Genomic DNA, 18,100 nt, shown 5'->3' on the forward strand with positions numbered 1-18,100 from the left:
TATCCGTTCCTCTCTCGCCACCTACGCACTTGCCACTGTTCTTGATGCAATTACGACAAATAATACGCTACCATTAAGTAGCCTTCGATCAGAACTTCTGCCGAGCACACTTTCCAATAAGGTGGATGTAATCTACTGCTGACTCAAGAACAACCCCTTTTACAACTCGTCACAATGGTAATGGTTCAAACTCCACCATATGCACCTCCACTACAGATTGTCAAACATTTTATATCCCAATTTTTTCGAAGCAAAAGAGAAAAGTCAATTTGTTTTGAATTGAATTCTGTATCTGCCAAAAGAACAAACAATTATTTTTTTTACTTTGTTTAACTTATTTTCGAGATTTACCAAAAAGAAAGACGAGTTACTTTCTGAGGAGATTAAGGGTAGCTCGCATTCATCAGTTTGACAATGACATAAATTACAACTCTGTGAAATGAGGTGAAAGCAAACGAGGCGAGGACTAACCTGTTACGAATGAAGGGGAAGCAAATGAGACGATGACATCGTCAGCTGTTTTACGACAACATAAGGAACTGATATTGACTATCATCTGATAACATACCAAAATTAACGTGGTGGGTGATACATAAAATTTTGAACGACTCAAACTGTAGTACATTTACATTGCACGGGATTTAGTAAATCTAATCGATTTAAAAGAGAAAGTTAAACGGCATATACATTAGAACTTTTTACCGGGTTAACCTACTTTATAAGGATTTATTTGACATATTTTCTAAGGAATTGGCAATTGAAACCCACTGGGTTAACGAAATCCGGTTAAATGTAAACGTACTATTATGATTGGTTTTGGTTTTTTCGGATGGTAGGGCTTGTCTCCCGGATCACTTCCCGAGATAATAATTGAATTAATAAAATACAAAAATCACACAATAGGAGTAAGTAAATTGAATTTCAACTGACAAATGAACCAAAACGATATAGTGCGATCCTCTAAAATTTGTTTGTTATTTCCCACAAATATCGATAGATTAATAAATAAATCATATTAAAATTTTAAAAGTGTCTGTAAGACAGGGCTGTCCACACTAATACATGCAAATGTGTGTGTTATTGTATTTGTTTCAAATACAAAATTTTCAAATTTATGTTTCTCTCTTATTAAACTGTGACAAAAATTTAAAAACTTGTATTTCAAATTTTAAGACCGAAAAACATTTTGTATTCAATGCAAATATGCTTGTTAATGATATATTTTCCTATATAAAGATAGATTTGCTTCTGCTTCGCCAATCGCCATTGTATTGGTCACATATTTCGACTTTTTCTGAACTAATTTTTGAAAAAAATGTCCTAATTTTTGACAAAAATGTCCTATTTTTTTCGTTCAGTGTATGAAAACAAATGTTCCTATTTTTATCATTGTGTGTGTGAGAGTTTTGACACACACCAACAGCTCATGGGGCCTATTTTGAGCACTGCTGCTGTAGGACTTTATTTTTGTCATTAATTTATCGAATCTTTTCGTTAATTAACGAAATTATATGCACATGGAAATTTGGTATTATCGCCTCTAATTATTTCGTAAAACTGTTAAGGGCTAAGCAGAACGATAAAACTTATGGTGTTTTTAGACGATATGTATTTTACATATGTGTGTCAAAATTAGCGGCATACACAAAAAATTTATTTTTTTGTTCAAATCGGCATATGTATTTTACATATGACATAACCTATAAACAAAAAAATCACTTTTATCTTTTCTTAAATCAACATCAAAATAATAATTTGTAATTGTTGCCTTTTCATCCTTTTTTTGAATTGCAATTGAAATAATTTCTTCCAACAATGTGTTTCATTCAAACAGCTGATTTCCTTATGTTTCACATACGAAAATAGAGCGCGTCCTATTCGGAAAAAAATACATATGTAATTGCATATCGTTTTGACACATTGAAATTTCCGTATGTTTCACATGACGAGTTCGATTTCCATATGTAAAAAAGTGACAGCACATATGTAAAATACATATCGTGTAGAAACACCATTAGTGTTATCGTTTCCGTGTGGCTGTTGTATTTTCCTTAAAACTTAACACGACGGATGACTCAACGCGAACATTCTGCTTAGCCCTGTACAGAATCGCACCACAGATAGGTCATCATCCAATCGTAGATTTCGTAAGCATGTCCGATGTAAACATACACTTAGTATTCGAGCAATCAATTTTGCCACCAAACAGCTGTTCAAACGGTCCTCGTCTTGTTTGCTTTCAACTTCATTCGCAATGGATGGTCCTCGGCTCGTTTGCTTTCGTCCCAGTTTACAGCGTTGTATTTTTGAGTTATAGTAGAGACTGCCGTGCCGCTTTACCAAATAACAACAAATATGTTTTTGTTTGGTGTTGTCTTTTGATACTTGGGTCAGCTTTAAACTTGATCTTAGAGCATTTACCAACAACTAATTAGCATAATCAAATGCACTAAAGTTTAGTACGAGTCGATAATAGACACGTTGTGTGAAACAAAGTGACCTGTCACATGTGAAACGTAGCCCAATACATATTTCTTCTTTCTGTGGCTGGATCCTTGCTTCCACTTCCAAGGATCACATAACGTCGTCAATATGTGGACAATAACTATAACAAAGAAACGATGGAAACAGTTTGCGATCGGAGCTGGAATTACACTCGTTGTAATCGTAATATTTTTCAAAATGCTTAATTTGTCTCTTATCAACAATGGCAATTCTGCAATGCCGGAAAGCCGACCAGAATTTCAAGCTATTTACGAACGCCAACAAAGACTTCTTGAGGATCAACGTCTGGAATTGCAGAGAACCAAAGAGGAATTGACGCGTCTGCAAGACGACCTACGCGCTCTGCAGTCAAACACACCTCGCAAGTACCCTAAAGTAAAATATCTGAATTATAAAAACCGAAAAAGGATCTTAATCACTGGAGGGGCTGGATTTGTCGGTTCCCATTTAGTCGACAACCTTATGTTGGCTGGTCACGAAGTGATTGTTGTTGACAACTTCTTCACAGGACGCAAACGCAACGTTGCTCACTGGCTGGGCCACGAAAACTTTGAACTAATCCATCATGACATTGTAAATCCATTGTTTATTGAAGTGGATGAAATCTATCATTTGGCATCGCCTGCCTCCCCACCGCACTATATGCTGAATCCTGTGAAGACTATCAAAACCAACACTATGGGCACAATAAATGTTTTAGGTTTAGCAAAGCGTGTAATGGCCAGAGTTTTGATAGCAAGTACTTCCGAGGTATATGGAGATCCTACAGTGCATCCGCAACCAGAAACATACTGGGGTCACGTAAACCCAATAGGACCACGAGCATGCTACGACGAGGGTAAACGAGTTTCGGAGACGCTGAGTTATGCGTATGCCAAGCAGGTGAGATTTAATTTTTTTCCAATATATTTTTTTATATGAGATTCAGATTTGAACTTAGCAGATTCCCCAATTTGAAAATTTCATTGGAAAACCAACAGGAAAATGTTACATATACACATTTTCCTGTTTGTTTTCCATGGACTTATTCATTATAATCTATCAAATTTTGGGCATATTCATGAACAAAGCAACAATATAGATAAAGTATATGCATGCATCCGATATCCGATATGGCTGATGTTTCTCTATTCCTTTTTATTTCAAAGAACCATTCCCCTATTTGCTATTTTCGACAAAATGTATGTGTGTATGGAATATATTGTTATCGGCCAGTAAGAAAAATAAACAAAAAATGGAAGATTTTATATTATATGTAAAGTAAACAAATACAAGTGCATTGTAACAAAACGAGCAACAGCGAAATCTGTAAAACCGTTTTTTATTGATATTAGACGTTGATTGTTTAGTGAATGCAGAGATTAAATAAATGTTCTTTTATTGCAGGAAAAAGTTCAAGTGCGGGTAGCTAGAATATTTAATACATACGGTCCTCGTATGCACATGAATGATGGTCGTGTTGTGTCGAATTTCATTCTTCAAGCCTTGCGAAATGAAACCATTACGGTTTATGGCAATGGCAAGCAGACACGTTCCTTTCAGTATGTCGATGATTTGGTCGACGGTCTTATTACCCTCATGGCATCAAATTATACGCAGCCGGTTAACTTGGGTAATCCTGTCGAGCATACAATCGAAGAATTTGCTTTCATCATTAAAGAGTTAGTAGGTGGTTCCAGTAAGGTGGAACGAACAGATGCAATGGAGGATGATCCTCAGCGTCGGAAACCCGATATAAGTAGAGCCAAAAAATACCTTAATTGGGAACCAAAAGTACCACTAAAAATGGGTCTTTTACGCACTATTGACTATTTCCGCAAGGAGCTGGAAAGATCTGATCGCTATGCTGCAAGTTCGAAGAAATATTTCGAATCGCACGATTTGGAACGCAGCCAAAAACACTACGAGTTTGATACTGACAATGGTTAGTGTTCAATGCACGGGAGAGAAAATGGGGAAGAAGTACTTAGCTTAGATTGTTTCCTTAATTCTCCGATAATAGACGACGAAATTCATAGTTTAAAACAACAAAAACAAAATCCTTGAAGCTAGTCTGTAATGTAAATAGAAGAAAACGAAGAAAGACACCGCCATTATCTATTGTAAATTTAAAATTGTTGCAATTACGTGTTCCAAGAAAGTCGCTTCTTCACAAACCAAGTCATTGGAATGATATACGTAAGATTTGAAAACTCCCATCACTAATTTGCAATACGAAATTTTTGTTATAATAATTTGTATGGATAAATTCATAAATAGAAATTATAAGAGCACTACTGTAAATTTTATGTAAGTAATTTATTTTATAAGAAAATATATACACAAAATAAAATTTTTAATGAAATTGAATCTTCAGCCACCCGTTACTATCGATACATTAAATATGAAACCAGTTGCCATCCATCGAGAATCTCTGGTTACTATTCGAATAAAAGAATTTCTATTTTATATTGGTGTTATTGCTTTATTTACAAATATTTTACACATAATATATGTATAGAAATTACCTTAAACATACTTCTACATACTAAATAGTTTGTGTAATTTCGGGTTTCCCTAAATGAAAACGACCAGAATTTCAATATTGTTGTCTTCTATTTTTTAAATATTACACAGATATCTTTGGATTTAAGAACTAGCAAAATGAAAATTAATTCTACAACAAAAACAACTCAAATCATTAATTATGTGAAGTTTACAAATAAACGAGGTAATCTAACCACTGCCAGTAATTATTTCCTTAATTAAGGATGACACATTAACAATAGTCCTACATATTTAAGTAGTTAAGTCTAGATGAGGGTATATAAAAATATCTCTTAATGAAACAAATGCTAAAATTGTGATGTTGTGAACTTTAAATCTCACCGCGATACTGTTTCTAACATTTCCATGAAAAGCTTCTTTAGAGATACTGAACCTTCGGTATTAACATTACGCCAAAAACGACGCAGAATATTATCAGCCTGACGCAGGGAGGGCAGTAGCAGCAGCAGTTGTTGTTGATGCGAAACAGCTGAACTGTGGCGCAACAAATAGACTACATCGTTAAGAGAATTCAATATTGAATCACGAAAGGCTCGCAAAGAGCTTTGATCGTCTAAGAGGATATCACAATTGGCTAAAATTAAAGCTTTTAGCAAATAATATTCCTCTCGACGGGGTGAGATGCGTTCCAAACGCTGTGCCACTTGAACACAATGATAATAGAATTCGGTGTAACCACATTCCTTGGCTAATAACTCATCCATCCAGACGTCGGAGGCAAAGCATAGTTTCCCATTAAATGGCAGCGAACGAAATATCAGCTGAAGAGTCAAGATTTCAGCCCAGGAAACTTGCAGCAGTTTCATTTGGTCATTAAGTGGTAGTTCTGTGAAACCAGGAATTTGCTTGGCCCAGCCAATTACATACACCAATTCCTTATCGTACAAATCGCTGAGCACACACAAAATATCATGAGCATCTGAGTTATTGTTTGTCAGCGAATTAAGCTGGAAAATGCATGTGGTGCTTGTATTGGGCGTCGACGTACTACCCGCTGTCGATGATGTCGGTGTGGATGGCGGTGTTGCATCGGCAGAATCAGCATTTGGCACAATGTTATTATGTTCACTCTTTATATTGGCGCCGGATGAGTTGGTTGAAGGTGTTGACGCATTTCCGGATTCTTCGTCAATTAATGAAGATGTCGAGTTGGCCCTATTCGTTTGAGTTGCCGGAGATTGAACGGAAAGTATATCGGGCTCATAATTGCTGAGGGCATCTAGAATTTTAACATCGCTCAGTGATGTAATGCTTGATTGGTAAAGTAATTGCATGGTTTGGTAAGAGTTGGAAACCGGATTTCGGCGATATTTTTGACGACCGCCACGTACTCGATCCAGACGTACTCCTTCCTAGAAATAAATTAAGAAGTGTCAGGCGATACAATAGGAGCGATTGATTCAAAACTTACCTTTAACATTCCCATGAGCAGGCATTTTTGAAATCGACATGCCTGACATGCTTTGCGCCTTCGCTTATTGATTTCGCACTCATTATTTGCAGGACAGGTATACTCAATGTTACCCTGTATTGTACGTTTGAAGAATGCCTTACAGGCTTCACAGCTTGCTACGCCGTAATGGAAGCCTGAGGCAACATCGCCGCACACTAAACATAGACGCCTCAATTCATCGCGTATTGATGAACTACCGGTTGACCCTGATTGAGTGGTACTTCCACCTGCCGAACCCATATTACCATCGTTATCGACAGCCGTATATGAGCCGTTGCTGTTGAGACTTAATGTTGTCGTTGAGCTGCACATTTGTCTTTCCGGCGAAACTGAAGGCGAAGATTTCATACCATTTCCACCATTGCTACTGGACGCAGCACTGTTTCTTCTATTGAGGACGCCCCCATTGCTGCTTGACCCTGCTGCTGGTGTGGTTGTTGTTGTTGATGATGCCGTAGCCGATGATGGGCTGAAGCAGTTAATGTTGCTGATATTTGTATTTGGTTCCTGAATTTCCTGTTTTATATTTAACACATTCATTCCGTCTGTCATTTTTTGTTTCTTTTCGTCAATATCTTAAATATCTCGTAAGTCGCACCTTGACTGAAATAACAAAAAACAATAAAAAAAAAAATTAGAAATGCATTCCGAACTTTACGAATATATACTATCGGTTGCCCAAATGTTTTCATATTATCAAAATTGGTTTAGTTCTGCCAACATGTTTAAATGTGCATCACCTATGGTAGGTTACCCACTACAATTTAAATATGCCCATTGTAATGCAATCACAGAAATGCAAAGCCATATATGTCTCTTCTTCTTCATTCTTGTTTTGACAAAGACAGCGAGAGAGTGGAGAGTGTGTATTGTGCGAACAACATGTGGGGAAGGAAAACTACAAATGTGCATTTAATCAAACTGAATCGGAATAGTATTTTTTGTTTTGTTCTGTAAAAGCAAAGAAAAAAGTAATGACATTTTATGAGTGTCATATTCATTCAGTGCCAGCGTAATATAAGGGGAAGTAAGACCTACTGGATATTTGGGATGGGTAGTATTAATGGTAATGTACCAACACAAAACTAACTAGAAGTGTTCAACGTACATATATGCATATTAAGTTATAATGAGGAGGACCAAATGCAAATATTCAATTGACTTGAATTATATTTTGACTATTTATTATTTTGACATCTCTATGTTAGCATTCCATCCCACTATATAATGTGCAAGTTAACGGCACATAGGTATTGTAATAAAATATTACAACAATACAGTATTAGCAGCCGCAGCGATGATAACAATTATAAACAACAGATAACAACAATGCCTGGAGAGAAATAAAGAAACGTATTCGCAAAAAAAATCATTGAAGTTTACCAAGCCAAAAGACAAACTTACCTCGAATAGTTTTATTCACACTACTGCAGTATCTACTATCAAGAATGCATCCCGTTAAATTTCCATTATTAACGACAAAACTTTAGAAATGCTATTCTTTGTTGTCACCCTTAGTAACAGTGGAACAGACAGGTTGTAGTATAGGTAGTGGTGGTCTGGTAGTAAACACATAAAACCACGCAGCTAAAGCATTCAAATATCACTTTTTATTATTGCATTCAAGAGGATGTGACGATTAATGCCAATTCGTACCGATGTTGAAACACTTTCACATTATTTTCATCATTGGAACTATTTTCTTGGCCTTTTTATTTTTCATCTATTTTTCTGAACAATTTTACAACCATTTCAAATCTACCCTCTTTTAGCATACAGAATATTGGATTCAATCTACTGACATTATTGTTCCCGCAAGCACTCCGTCTCTATCTCGTTAAAATAAATCAATAAAGTTCCACAGCATTTATTTTCCAAAATATAAGCAAATTTACGAAATCTTCCAAATGTCTAAATAAATAAAAAATTTACTTAATAGAATCGATTTTCAACTAATCGTTTAATCGAATGATGGCAAAGCAATCGATTGTGTTCGCTATGTCGATGTATTACAGTGGGCAACTTTAATAATCCCTGCGATTTGTGTATTTACACAAAGCACGAATTAAGTGGCCTGTTCCCGTACTGCAAGGATATACTACGACAACAACAAGAAAATAGTAAACTAATAGATTCTTGCAGTACGGAAACATACAAAGGATCTACAAATTTTTACTATTTTTTGCGATATCATAAAGAAAAAAGTGTAATCGTAGTAAAAAATAGTAGGTTTTTACAGTAGAGGAACACGCCTAATAATTACAATAACCCAAACAAAAGGTATAAACGATAACTTTTTTAGTAAAAATTACTCACTAAAGGGCTAAACAGAACGTTCGCGTTGAGCGTTTTTTGTTATCGCGTTAACGCACGCAAAAAGTTAAAATATATTTAACTTAAAAGCGCAGCGCGTTGAGCCATCCGTCGCGTTATATGTTATCGAAAATACAACAACCACATTGAAACTATAATCGGTAGTGTTATCGTTTCCTTAGCCCTTAAAGGGCTAAACAGAATGCTCGCATTGAGCCATCCGTCGCGTTATATGATATCGAAAATACAACAACCACAAGGAAACGATATGCGTTTGTGTTATCGTTTCCTTGTGGTTGTGGTTATTTTCGATAACACAAAACGCAACGCTTAAGGGCTAAGCAGAATGCTCGCGTTGAGCCATCCGTCGCGTTTTGTGTTATCGAAAATACAACAACCACAAGGAAACGATAACACTAACGCTTGAAGTTATTGTGCGCTGCGCTTCGAAGTTAAATATATTTTAACTTTTTGCGTGCGTTAACGCGATAACAAAAAACGCACAACGCGAACATTCTGCTTAGCCCTCTAGGCCTTTAAACGCGAAAATTCTGATTTGCCCTTTACAGTTCTGTGAAAAATTGTTGGTATCGATAACAACAACAAATTGTAATCAGACGATAAAAGTCTTTGCAATAATTTTTGTAATTTTTATTACATATCATGATCCAATAATAAGGTCGTCCGATAAAGCCAGATCATTTCACCCGAACAGTCAAAATGCTTTCAATTTTGACTTAATTGAGTGAAAACGTAAACAAAAAATTTGACAGCTGGGGGATTTTAATCCAAAATTGTCGATAATGATTGCTTCTGACACGACCTGTTTATTGGATCATGTTACATATGTTTGATAACCCAATAATTTATAGTGTCGTTCGATAACTTAAAAGTTCAGTAAATTAGAGTAAAGCGGTGTACACACTTTTGAATATTTGCTTTATATTTTGTTTATGCTTTTACTGGTCGACTTCCTAATTAGAGCACGAGGCAACCACAACATCGAAAACTTGAATTCGATAATTTAACTATCTATAAACTCAATCGTCGAACTTCATTAGGTAATATTAAAATCGCACTGGACATCCCTATGCCTTGACGTCGATATTACTACATAATCTCGATAAATAGATAAACAGAAAGTCGACGTTGATATCCCTAACTGGTACTTTCGGATTTCGACTTGACGGTTTTTGACAGATGAACAGAAACGACGATACAAAAACCTCCTCTCCGTTGATGAAGGTTTACTAAAAAAAAAAATAAAAAAGATACAAATTAAGAAGTTGTGTATTTCTGTGTGCTTGCAATAAAAAGGAAAATCGAGTATTTCACAATTAAAAAAAATGAAATAATTCGCGATAAAATAAAAATGTGATGTTTAATGTGAAACAGAAAAATTGTCGCCAGACAATTGAAAAAAAAAAAAAATATTAAAGCATACAAAGAATAGAAAAAAGGAAGTGGCAAATCGACAAATTTTTTAGAAAGCAGTGAAGAAAATTGTAGAAAATTAAGTCGGAAAAAATGTTTCTGTGGAAAAAGTGACGTGAAACATAAAAAACCAATGAGAATTTGAAATAAAATCTAGTCGGGAATTAATGAATACATCTGCAAGTGTGTGCAAGACGAATGACGGCTCGCTCCAGCGCGATGTCGCTGCAATCTTTTGGGCGTGTATTAATCTTGGAAAAGTGAAATAAAAAACACCATGGAATTCGGAAAAAATCTAAAACAAATATTTTTCGTGATTTTTTTAGTCGTACAACAATAATTGAGAAAAAGTGTTCTGCTGTCTATTAAAATGATTGCAACTTCCTTTTTGTGATCAGATTCTTGATTCGGTGTCTACTACACAAGAAGTAAGAAGTGGTGCGTACGACATAAACGGAAAACCAAGAAAAAGTGAAAAAACAACGACAGCAGCGGCAGTGACAACAACGACTCTAATTTCCAATCAGAGCAAATTAAAACAAAAACAAAAATGATTCTAACAACAGAGACCGGGCTGTGTCGTTTTTCTTCAAGGCAAAAATAGAGAACAGAATTAACAAAGTCTTGGAAAAACTATCGGAAGAAAATTTATCACAGCATACACTCCACTTTACTCTGCCTACCCAGAACAAACAGCTAACCACCCACCCACCACTGGCAGGCTGGCTCTCTCGCTCTCTGTCTTTGCATTACTCTCTCCGCGCGTAAAACGTACTGTGCAATTACTATACTACACACATTTACAAGTGAAGTGACAAAGCGAAGCGCAGCGCAGCGCCTTTTTGTGTACTCAATCATCCTTCGTGTAATCCTCTCCGTGTTTCGCCGTCGTCGCCGCGTGTGTCTATTGTTCTTGTTGCTGGCTGTTGTATATTGTGGTGTAGAAACGAAAAAAGAACGACAAAACAACAGATAGAATTATACAGAATTTATTTCAACGTTTCTTTTCGTATCTTTGCTTTGGAACGTGTATCCCCTGATTGGTAGTACCGACGACGACGACAACGAGGACAATGGGTGCTCAACAAGGCAAAGAACGTGGCTCACATTCGAGTGGCGGTCATGGTGGTACCGCCAGCTGTATTGGTGTGTCCAGTAGCAGTCCGGTCGGTTCTCATGGCCTGCCCGTAAATGCTTTAGGTGCTGGTTCCACATTGCGGGGCTCACGCATCAAATCGTCTGTACCACCAGCAGCTGTTGCTAGTGGTTTGCATCGTTCAGTGGGAGGTAGTGGTGTATCAACATCTTCATCATGTCATAATCCAAAGGATACTCGTTGTGCTCCAATCGGAATGAATATCTTTACGGAACATAATGGTAAGTCGGTGTTTTTTAATGGGACAATGGGTGTTCTAATTGGAATTGAAATGTCCAATTGGACACATTCATGTTCTAAAAAGTGAAAGGAGGGGAGTAAATATTGTTAATTTTATTTGTTTGACTTTCGTCTAGTCCTAACATGACATTTGCCGCACTTGCACTAATCTTCCTGATAACTAGTGTTATCATATGTTAAGATAAACTCTTTCAATTTTTCCGAGACTGTCAAGAAGTTTTTAATGTTGCATTGTTGTTGCTATGTGTTCCGATATAAATACCTTTTTTGAAGCTATTTTACGGACGTGTGAAGTATTTATAACAAATGTTTTTTAATTGTATTTTATTTTTCTATATTGCAGTCATGGTATAATAATAAAAGGTAACAGCAAGTGTTGTTGTACAAAAAACGATACAACAACCACATGGAAATTTGTTATTGTAAGTTCTACTAGTGTCAACTCATTTGACAGAAAAATGTAAACAAACAAACAAATTATCATCAAATTATTTTTATTTTGAAAATGGAATATTTTCGAATCCTCAAAATAAAAATTGAAAAAACTTGAATGAAAATCTATCAAATTTATATTTCTATCGCTTCCACATCGTTCCCTTAATTGAGCCATTGCCATATATATGTGTAACACATATGACAATGCTGGGAATAGCGAGTAATTCCTTCAAAAAAGATTTGCTTCCTCAAACTTTCCCAGCAGGCAGATTGAGTAAATTGAATACGGGAGCACATTAATAAAGAACAAATTCAAATTGTTTGCGTTCCCAATTTTCCTGTTGGGTGAATTTTAAAAACATAATTTGTCAAATTCATATTGACACTAGTATTACGTTGGAATCAAATCAGCTGGGATTTGCTGTTACCTTTTATAATTGTACCATGTATTGCAGTATAGATACAATTTAGAAATAAAATCTTTTTTTCTAAATGATCGTTTTTTGACAAATGTACTGAAACATCAATATGGATAAGTTACATATTATGTATTCCGGCCTCTACTTCACTAAAATTTTAATATTTAAAAATTTGTACATATACGAAACATTTGAAAGGCTTTCCTACGTAGTGTACGGGTTCAATCAGTTTTCAAATGACTATCTTAATCATAAATATATTTAATAAAAAGTGGGATATTTTTTGAACTTTGAAACCCCATATCTCGGGAAGTACTGATTGGCTTAACCCCCTTTTTAGTTTACAAATCTTGCATTCAATACAAATAAATGTTATGCTTGGTATTTTAATTTGGGATATATATATATATATATTTTTTTTAATTTGTAGACAGTTTGATTGAATTCCATTGAGAAATCATGTTTTGTTGTATATAATATTGAACACAAGAAACCTGGTATTAATGGTAATTTCTGTCTAATAAATGGACTTTGCTTGGTAAATTTTTTTATAGTTTTTTTTAATAATATTATTCAAGGATAATGTGTATTGTTTTTAAATGCCTTGTTAACCTCGATGTGAGGCTCCAGCGAAATTCTCATGCAGTTTATGTCGTTGGTCAGCTATGTACTTCGCTTTGTTACAAGAGACATTTGGGTATGAAAGGTTTTTTGTATAGGGAGAGGGGAGAATATCCCAACAAAAAACTAAGGAAACTGATGAGGATCAGTGGCGTGATCCGAAACTATAGTCTTCCCTGCCTTACCCCTCGGCAAACAATGCCATAAATTCCCCACTAATAAATAGTTGTTTTTTATAAAAACAACAAACTGGGATTCAGCCTGACTATTTTGCAAATTCAAGGATATTTTGAATACTAGTACAGGAACACTTATATACTATAAGCAAGGAAAGGAAAATGTTCTATTAGCACAGTTTACTATATTCCTATATATGTATATGAGTTAAACTTCTATATATATGCGATGGAGGTATAATGGGAAGCTTAGATTTAATGTTATGTTGTGCAAATTTTTGATTGAATCAAGTTCTTCTTCGAGACTTGTGATTTTTTACAAGTTAATTTTTACTGAAATTAGTTTTACCTCAACACCCATTATGTTTTCAATTTTTTTTATGTAATATGGGGAAAAAGATGAAATACACCTTGGATAGAAAACTAAATTTTAAGAGTAGCTGTGTTTTAGAGTAGCTGTGATGTAAGGTGGATTATTTGTAATTATATATAAATTTCCCATTAAAGTATAATTTGGCTTCAATTACAAAGTAAATGAAGATGAAAAAAAATATACCTATAACCAATTTTGTTGCACGATGCTATCCTAATATTAATGAAATCGTTTCATAAATATCGAGTCATTCATGTTGCAAGATTTATTTTTTCCTTACATATAAAATATCAAAATGTAAAATCATTACTTGAAATGTTACCACAATGTATAATAATTAAGTAGAAAAGGAAATATATTTCTAAACTCTTTATGTATGAATCACTACCCAGTAGTTCGAGTAACTGGTGATGAACTAGATACTTTACTAATTAAAATCATTAGTGAAATGTTACCACTGGTGAATTAAATAATTGGGAAAGTCAAACCAGTATACAATATATTTCGATAGTCGATTCATTATGTATTAATAACACTGAATTGGTATGATATGACAAAAAGGTAACTATATCATCAAGTAACTAGCTATATAACTATATAATAGCGACAATTGATATTTTTTGAACAACTGGGTAATGAAAAGGCTGAAATACATAAATAATCATAGTCTTGAAAAATTAGTTTTATGTAAATATGTAAAGTTTGGATAAAATTGGCTTCCCTTGCCATTTTTGTAAATAGTAAATAAAATTTTCTAACTCCTGAAAAAAAATCATAGCTAATAAGCACGAAAATTCATACAATAAAAATTAGTTTTAATTCACTTAGGAAACATTAGGAAATCACAATCCATGGGAACTTCATAACTATAAGAACGAGCAGCTCAGCTTAGCTAATAATGCTTAGAGCAGAAAACAGCAATACGAAAGAAAAATACATAGGGCAGCGACCGCACAAATAAAAAAGATTAGCGTTGGAAATATTTAACAAGAGCAGCGTGCAAAGGAAGTTCTCGCTGTGCGGAGAAGCAAAGAAATGAAACGGCATCTAATGTGAAATACAAAGCACACACATTAACATACATTTTTACAATTTGCGTTATTTTCTTTACCCAAGTCTGGTTCGAACCCATGAGAGTAACTGTGACAACATTTGAAAAAGTCACCGACAAGCTTTTTTTAATTTTTCAATTCATATTTTCTCCTCCTTTTTTGTGCCCCTGATTTTTTTTTTTTATTCTCAAGTCAATATCAGTAGCGAAATGGAAAACCAAAAACAACAACGACAACAAATAAATCATAAAAATGCAAATTATGTATATTTTGTTGTTGTTGTTTTTTTAAAGCCCAAAGAAAGAACTCAGAAGCGTGATATAGAACAACAAACATGTAAGGCAAGACGGCTTTGGAGACATAAACGATGACAGAAATACAGACGAACGAACGAACGGACGGACGGAAACGAAAGATGGTGGCTAAACTAAACTACTGGTGTGGTGTATACCAAGTGAGAGAACAAAACAATTCTGATAAAGTATGAAAGCAAAATACATACAGATATTATCGTGGAGTTCGTCAGATGATGTAGAAGAATACACAGAAAAGTCACAAAAAATGTTCATAATGGAATCTGAACACAGAGCCATGTCTGCCTAAAACAAAATAATGTATATGGTGATAATTACTTAGCATTTTTATTGATATATTTAGCATTTTTATTGATATATTTATAAATGTCTCAAATCAACTTACAAATATGAACAAATATGTGTGTTCAAACAAATGCAAATCTTTTTAAATCAATATTGAGTTTTAGAAGAATTCCTAACTCATAACTACACATTATATATATAAAATGTCAATGAGTCCCGGTTATCCTGAACAGATTAACTAAATCAGCATTCACTAAGTTATCATTTGAGGTGTTAAAATAAATTTCGTGCAATTTGTGTAGCACCATTATTTATATTGCAATAAAAATGTCTGATACTTATTTAAACATAATAACAGTACTATTTCATTTTAAATAAACTGTGTTTTTGTGTGTGTGGTTTTATTTGCTCTGATTTGTTGCTATTTTCAACATCATTTTATTAATAGCGACATTTTTAAGGCGTAAATAGAAATAAATTGCACTCAAGGCCCGGAAAAAGGTGTCGCTGTAGAATGCCAGAGACGAGCGGCTGTTGAAACTAGACTTAGTCACGCATATGATGAAATAGTACACAGGCATTTGCCTGGCCACATGAAAAGGAGAGAAAGAAAAACACAAACATATAATCATGACAACTGGAGCATTTACAGCAACAGATCATCAATTGGCGAACACCCCAACGAATTGTGGAAAATACGAATGTCATAATCACTCAAAGTAAAAATATTGGTCTGCGATGAAATAACAATAAAAACAAAATTTTGGAAGAACAATAAAATTTCTGTTTTGCGTTTCTCTACCGGCCTACAAGGATGCTTAAACCGTCTTAAACTGAATTATCCATATACGAATATCGTTAAACAAATCAACAACCAAAATTTTCTTGTAAATGTGATTTGTTGTGACCTCATGTGTAATTTATTGCCCCGCACCCTCCTTCGAATGGATAATATTACAGTTATCACATAATGGCGTTCTCAATTGGGGGCAATAATAATTTATTCTGCTTGACCAACAGTAGCTATAAATCACTTTCATTTGTGAATACATCCAAATCAATCAAATTTTACAAAAAGAGTAATAAAATGTTTTATGAAGATGTGGTTAGATGTGTGTGGCAATTAAATATTATTATTATTATAAATATTATAATACTATAAGTATTTTTATATGTCCAAATACAATTCCTTTGGTTATTTGCGGATATATTTTTCATAGACATTCGGATTCAATGATTTTTTGTACTTCTATTTCCTATTTTAAATTCCACATATCCTCAAGCGCAACAGTAAGATTTTGAATTCTACTAATCAACAAAATATGAAAAAAGCAAATCAATTTTGAAAGCGTGAAATGTCTTCCGGTCATAATACGCTCACGTAGAACTACATACATATAAACAAAAAAACCTGAGGCAAATCTAATATAGTATGTGGATGTGTGTGGGCACACGATGTATTACGGTGGCTCTTTAAATGTGTGTGTGTGTGTGAATGTCTTTTTTCAACCCTTAATAGTCAAGAAAACATAAAAACTCCATCCGTATACCATGCAGTGCTATTGTGCCTTCGATAACGACAAAACACCACCAGTGAGTGTCACAGTGACATTATATAGGGGCTTCAATTGCAAAGCAACAAATCCATTGGGAGAACGCAGCTAGCAGAGTGTTGTTGCAATACGTTCCACCGTCCCCCTTCAGCGCGCCCTCATAAAGGAATGCCCCGCAACTAAACACATGTGAAGTGTTGAAATATTTTAACTCAATTTCATTTAGTTGGTTGTCATTTGTTTCCATTTATTTGATTTTGTTCATCCTGTGGCATTGGGTCTTTGTGCATTCTTTGCACAACAGCAAAAACAATGGGAAATGATTCCAGTCACCCCAAACCAATCAACCATCGATCCGACCATCCACCCACCTACAAGAGCAAACAAACACCGTGGACATGCAGGATTCAGCCACATTTTTGTTGTTATTTTCTGCACCCCCAGTGAATGCTAAATTCGCGTGTGTGTATGTGTGTGCGTGTTTAGATAGCACCATACGCATTGAGACAACGGTTTTGTATTGGCAATATCCAAAATAGCAACAACAAGTAGTTATATTCGTTCGTTTATTTTGCCTTTGTGTAATAATTCCTGCCTTTTCCCCTTCCTTTCTATTTCTTCAGTTTTTTTAGCAGTTCTATGGATCTTTATGTTGTGTTGATTTAATGAATTTTCTATATACTATGCTTCCCTCAGTTCTTTTGTGAAATAATTCTTCAATTTAAAGGATAAACCCTAGGGGGAATCGAATGCAAACATAAAACGTCGGTCATGCCTTGAACGATATATTGACTGCATTTATCTTTTGTTTGCTTTCTTATTCGTTTTTTTTTCATTATAAGTGGAAAGAAAGCCTTATTTGTTTCCAATGTTAATTTAATTTTATATCATTTTATGTTTAGAAAGTAGGATATTTGATAAGATATTATTTCTAAAAACCATATCCTGTGTGTCGAGGATTAAAACATTCAGTTAATGCAAGAACTTAGGGCGATCATTGAAGAACGCCTGAAAATGGAATAATATTAACTGATGTGGTACATTTCCAATCATCGGTCTACGTCAAAAAACCCAAGAGGTATTTACCGATTTTTTCTTTCTTAAATGTGGCTATCTCAAATGGTCACCAAGTATTGCTATTCCTTTTGAAATAATACCTATTTAATGTTTTTAAATATTATTTTGAAATAATTCTTAGAGGTTTATGTTCAGACGTTGATCCGA

At 34.6% G+C, this 18,100-nt stretch overlaps 3 protein-coding genes across 3 annotated transcripts in view; 2 read left to right on the top strand and 1 right to left on the bottom strand.

Annotated features, from left to right (window-relative positions):
• Positions 1–2,576: 2,576 nt before the first annotated feature.
• On the top strand, positions 2,577–4,498 carry LOC133329027 (UDP-glucuronic acid decarboxylase 1). Its single transcript, XM_061537526.1, has 2 exons — positions 2,577–3,387; positions 3,892–4,498. Exons 1-2 carry the CDS (start codon positions 2,593–2,595, stop codon positions 4,432–4,434), a joined length of 1,338 nt encoding a protein of 445 aa, XP_061393510.1. The 5' UTR covers positions 2,577–2,592; the 3' UTR covers positions 4,435–4,498.
• An 826-nt stretch (positions 4,499–5,324) lies between these two features.
• On the bottom strand, positions 5,325–7,057 carry LOC133329026 (steroid hormone receptor ERR2). Its single transcript, XM_061537524.1, has 2 exons — positions 6,464–7,057; positions 5,325–6,404 (listed from the first exon to the last, which is right to left on the bottom strand). Exons 1-2 carry the CDS (start codon positions 7,055–7,057, stop codon positions 5,370–5,372), a joined length of 1,629 nt encoding a protein of 542 aa, XP_061393508.1. The 3' UTR covers positions 5,325–5,369.
• Positions 7,058–11,315: 4,258 nt separating this feature from the next.
• LOC133329031 (tyrosine-protein kinase Abl) overlaps positions 11,316–18,100 on the top strand; it is a 44,759-nt gene continuing 37,974 nt past the window's right edge. The window contains exon 1 of the mRNA XM_061537530.1: positions 11,316–11,629. Within this exon, the coding sequence (XP_061393514.1) occupies positions 11,326–11,629 (304 nt within the window). The 5' untranslated portion in view covers positions 11,316–11,325. The remainder of the gene's footprint in view (positions 11,630–18,100) is intronic.

The sequence above is a fragment of the Musca vetustissima genome, unplaced genomic scaffold (assembly GCF_032173495.1).
Source record: "Musca vetustissima isolate MV318-11 ecotype Yass unplaced genomic scaffold, APGP_CSIRO_Mvet_v1 utg31629, whole genome shotgun sequence".
Classification (NCBI taxonomy): domain Eukaryota; kingdom Metazoa; phylum Arthropoda; class Insecta; order Diptera; family Muscidae; genus Musca; species Musca vetustissima.

Excerpts from the sequence above, each read along its gene's own strand:
- LOC133329027 (XM_061537526.1), top strand. The coding sequence starts at position 2,593 with ATGTGGACAATAACTATAACAAAGAAACGATGGAAACAGTTTGCGATC. Across the intron at positions 3,388-3,891 it reads GTTATGCGTATGCCAAGCAG|GAAAAAGTTCAAGTGCGGGT; the intron begins GTGAGATTTAAT and ends CTTTTATTGCAG.
- LOC133329026 (XM_061537524.1), bottom strand. The coding sequence starts at position 7,057 with ATGACAGACGGAATGAATGTGTTAAATATAAAACAGGAAATTCAGGAA. Across the intron at positions 6,405-6,463 it reads TGCTCATGGGAATGTTAAAG|GAAGGAGTACGTCTGGATCG; the intron begins GTAAGTTTTGAA and ends ATTTATTTCTAG.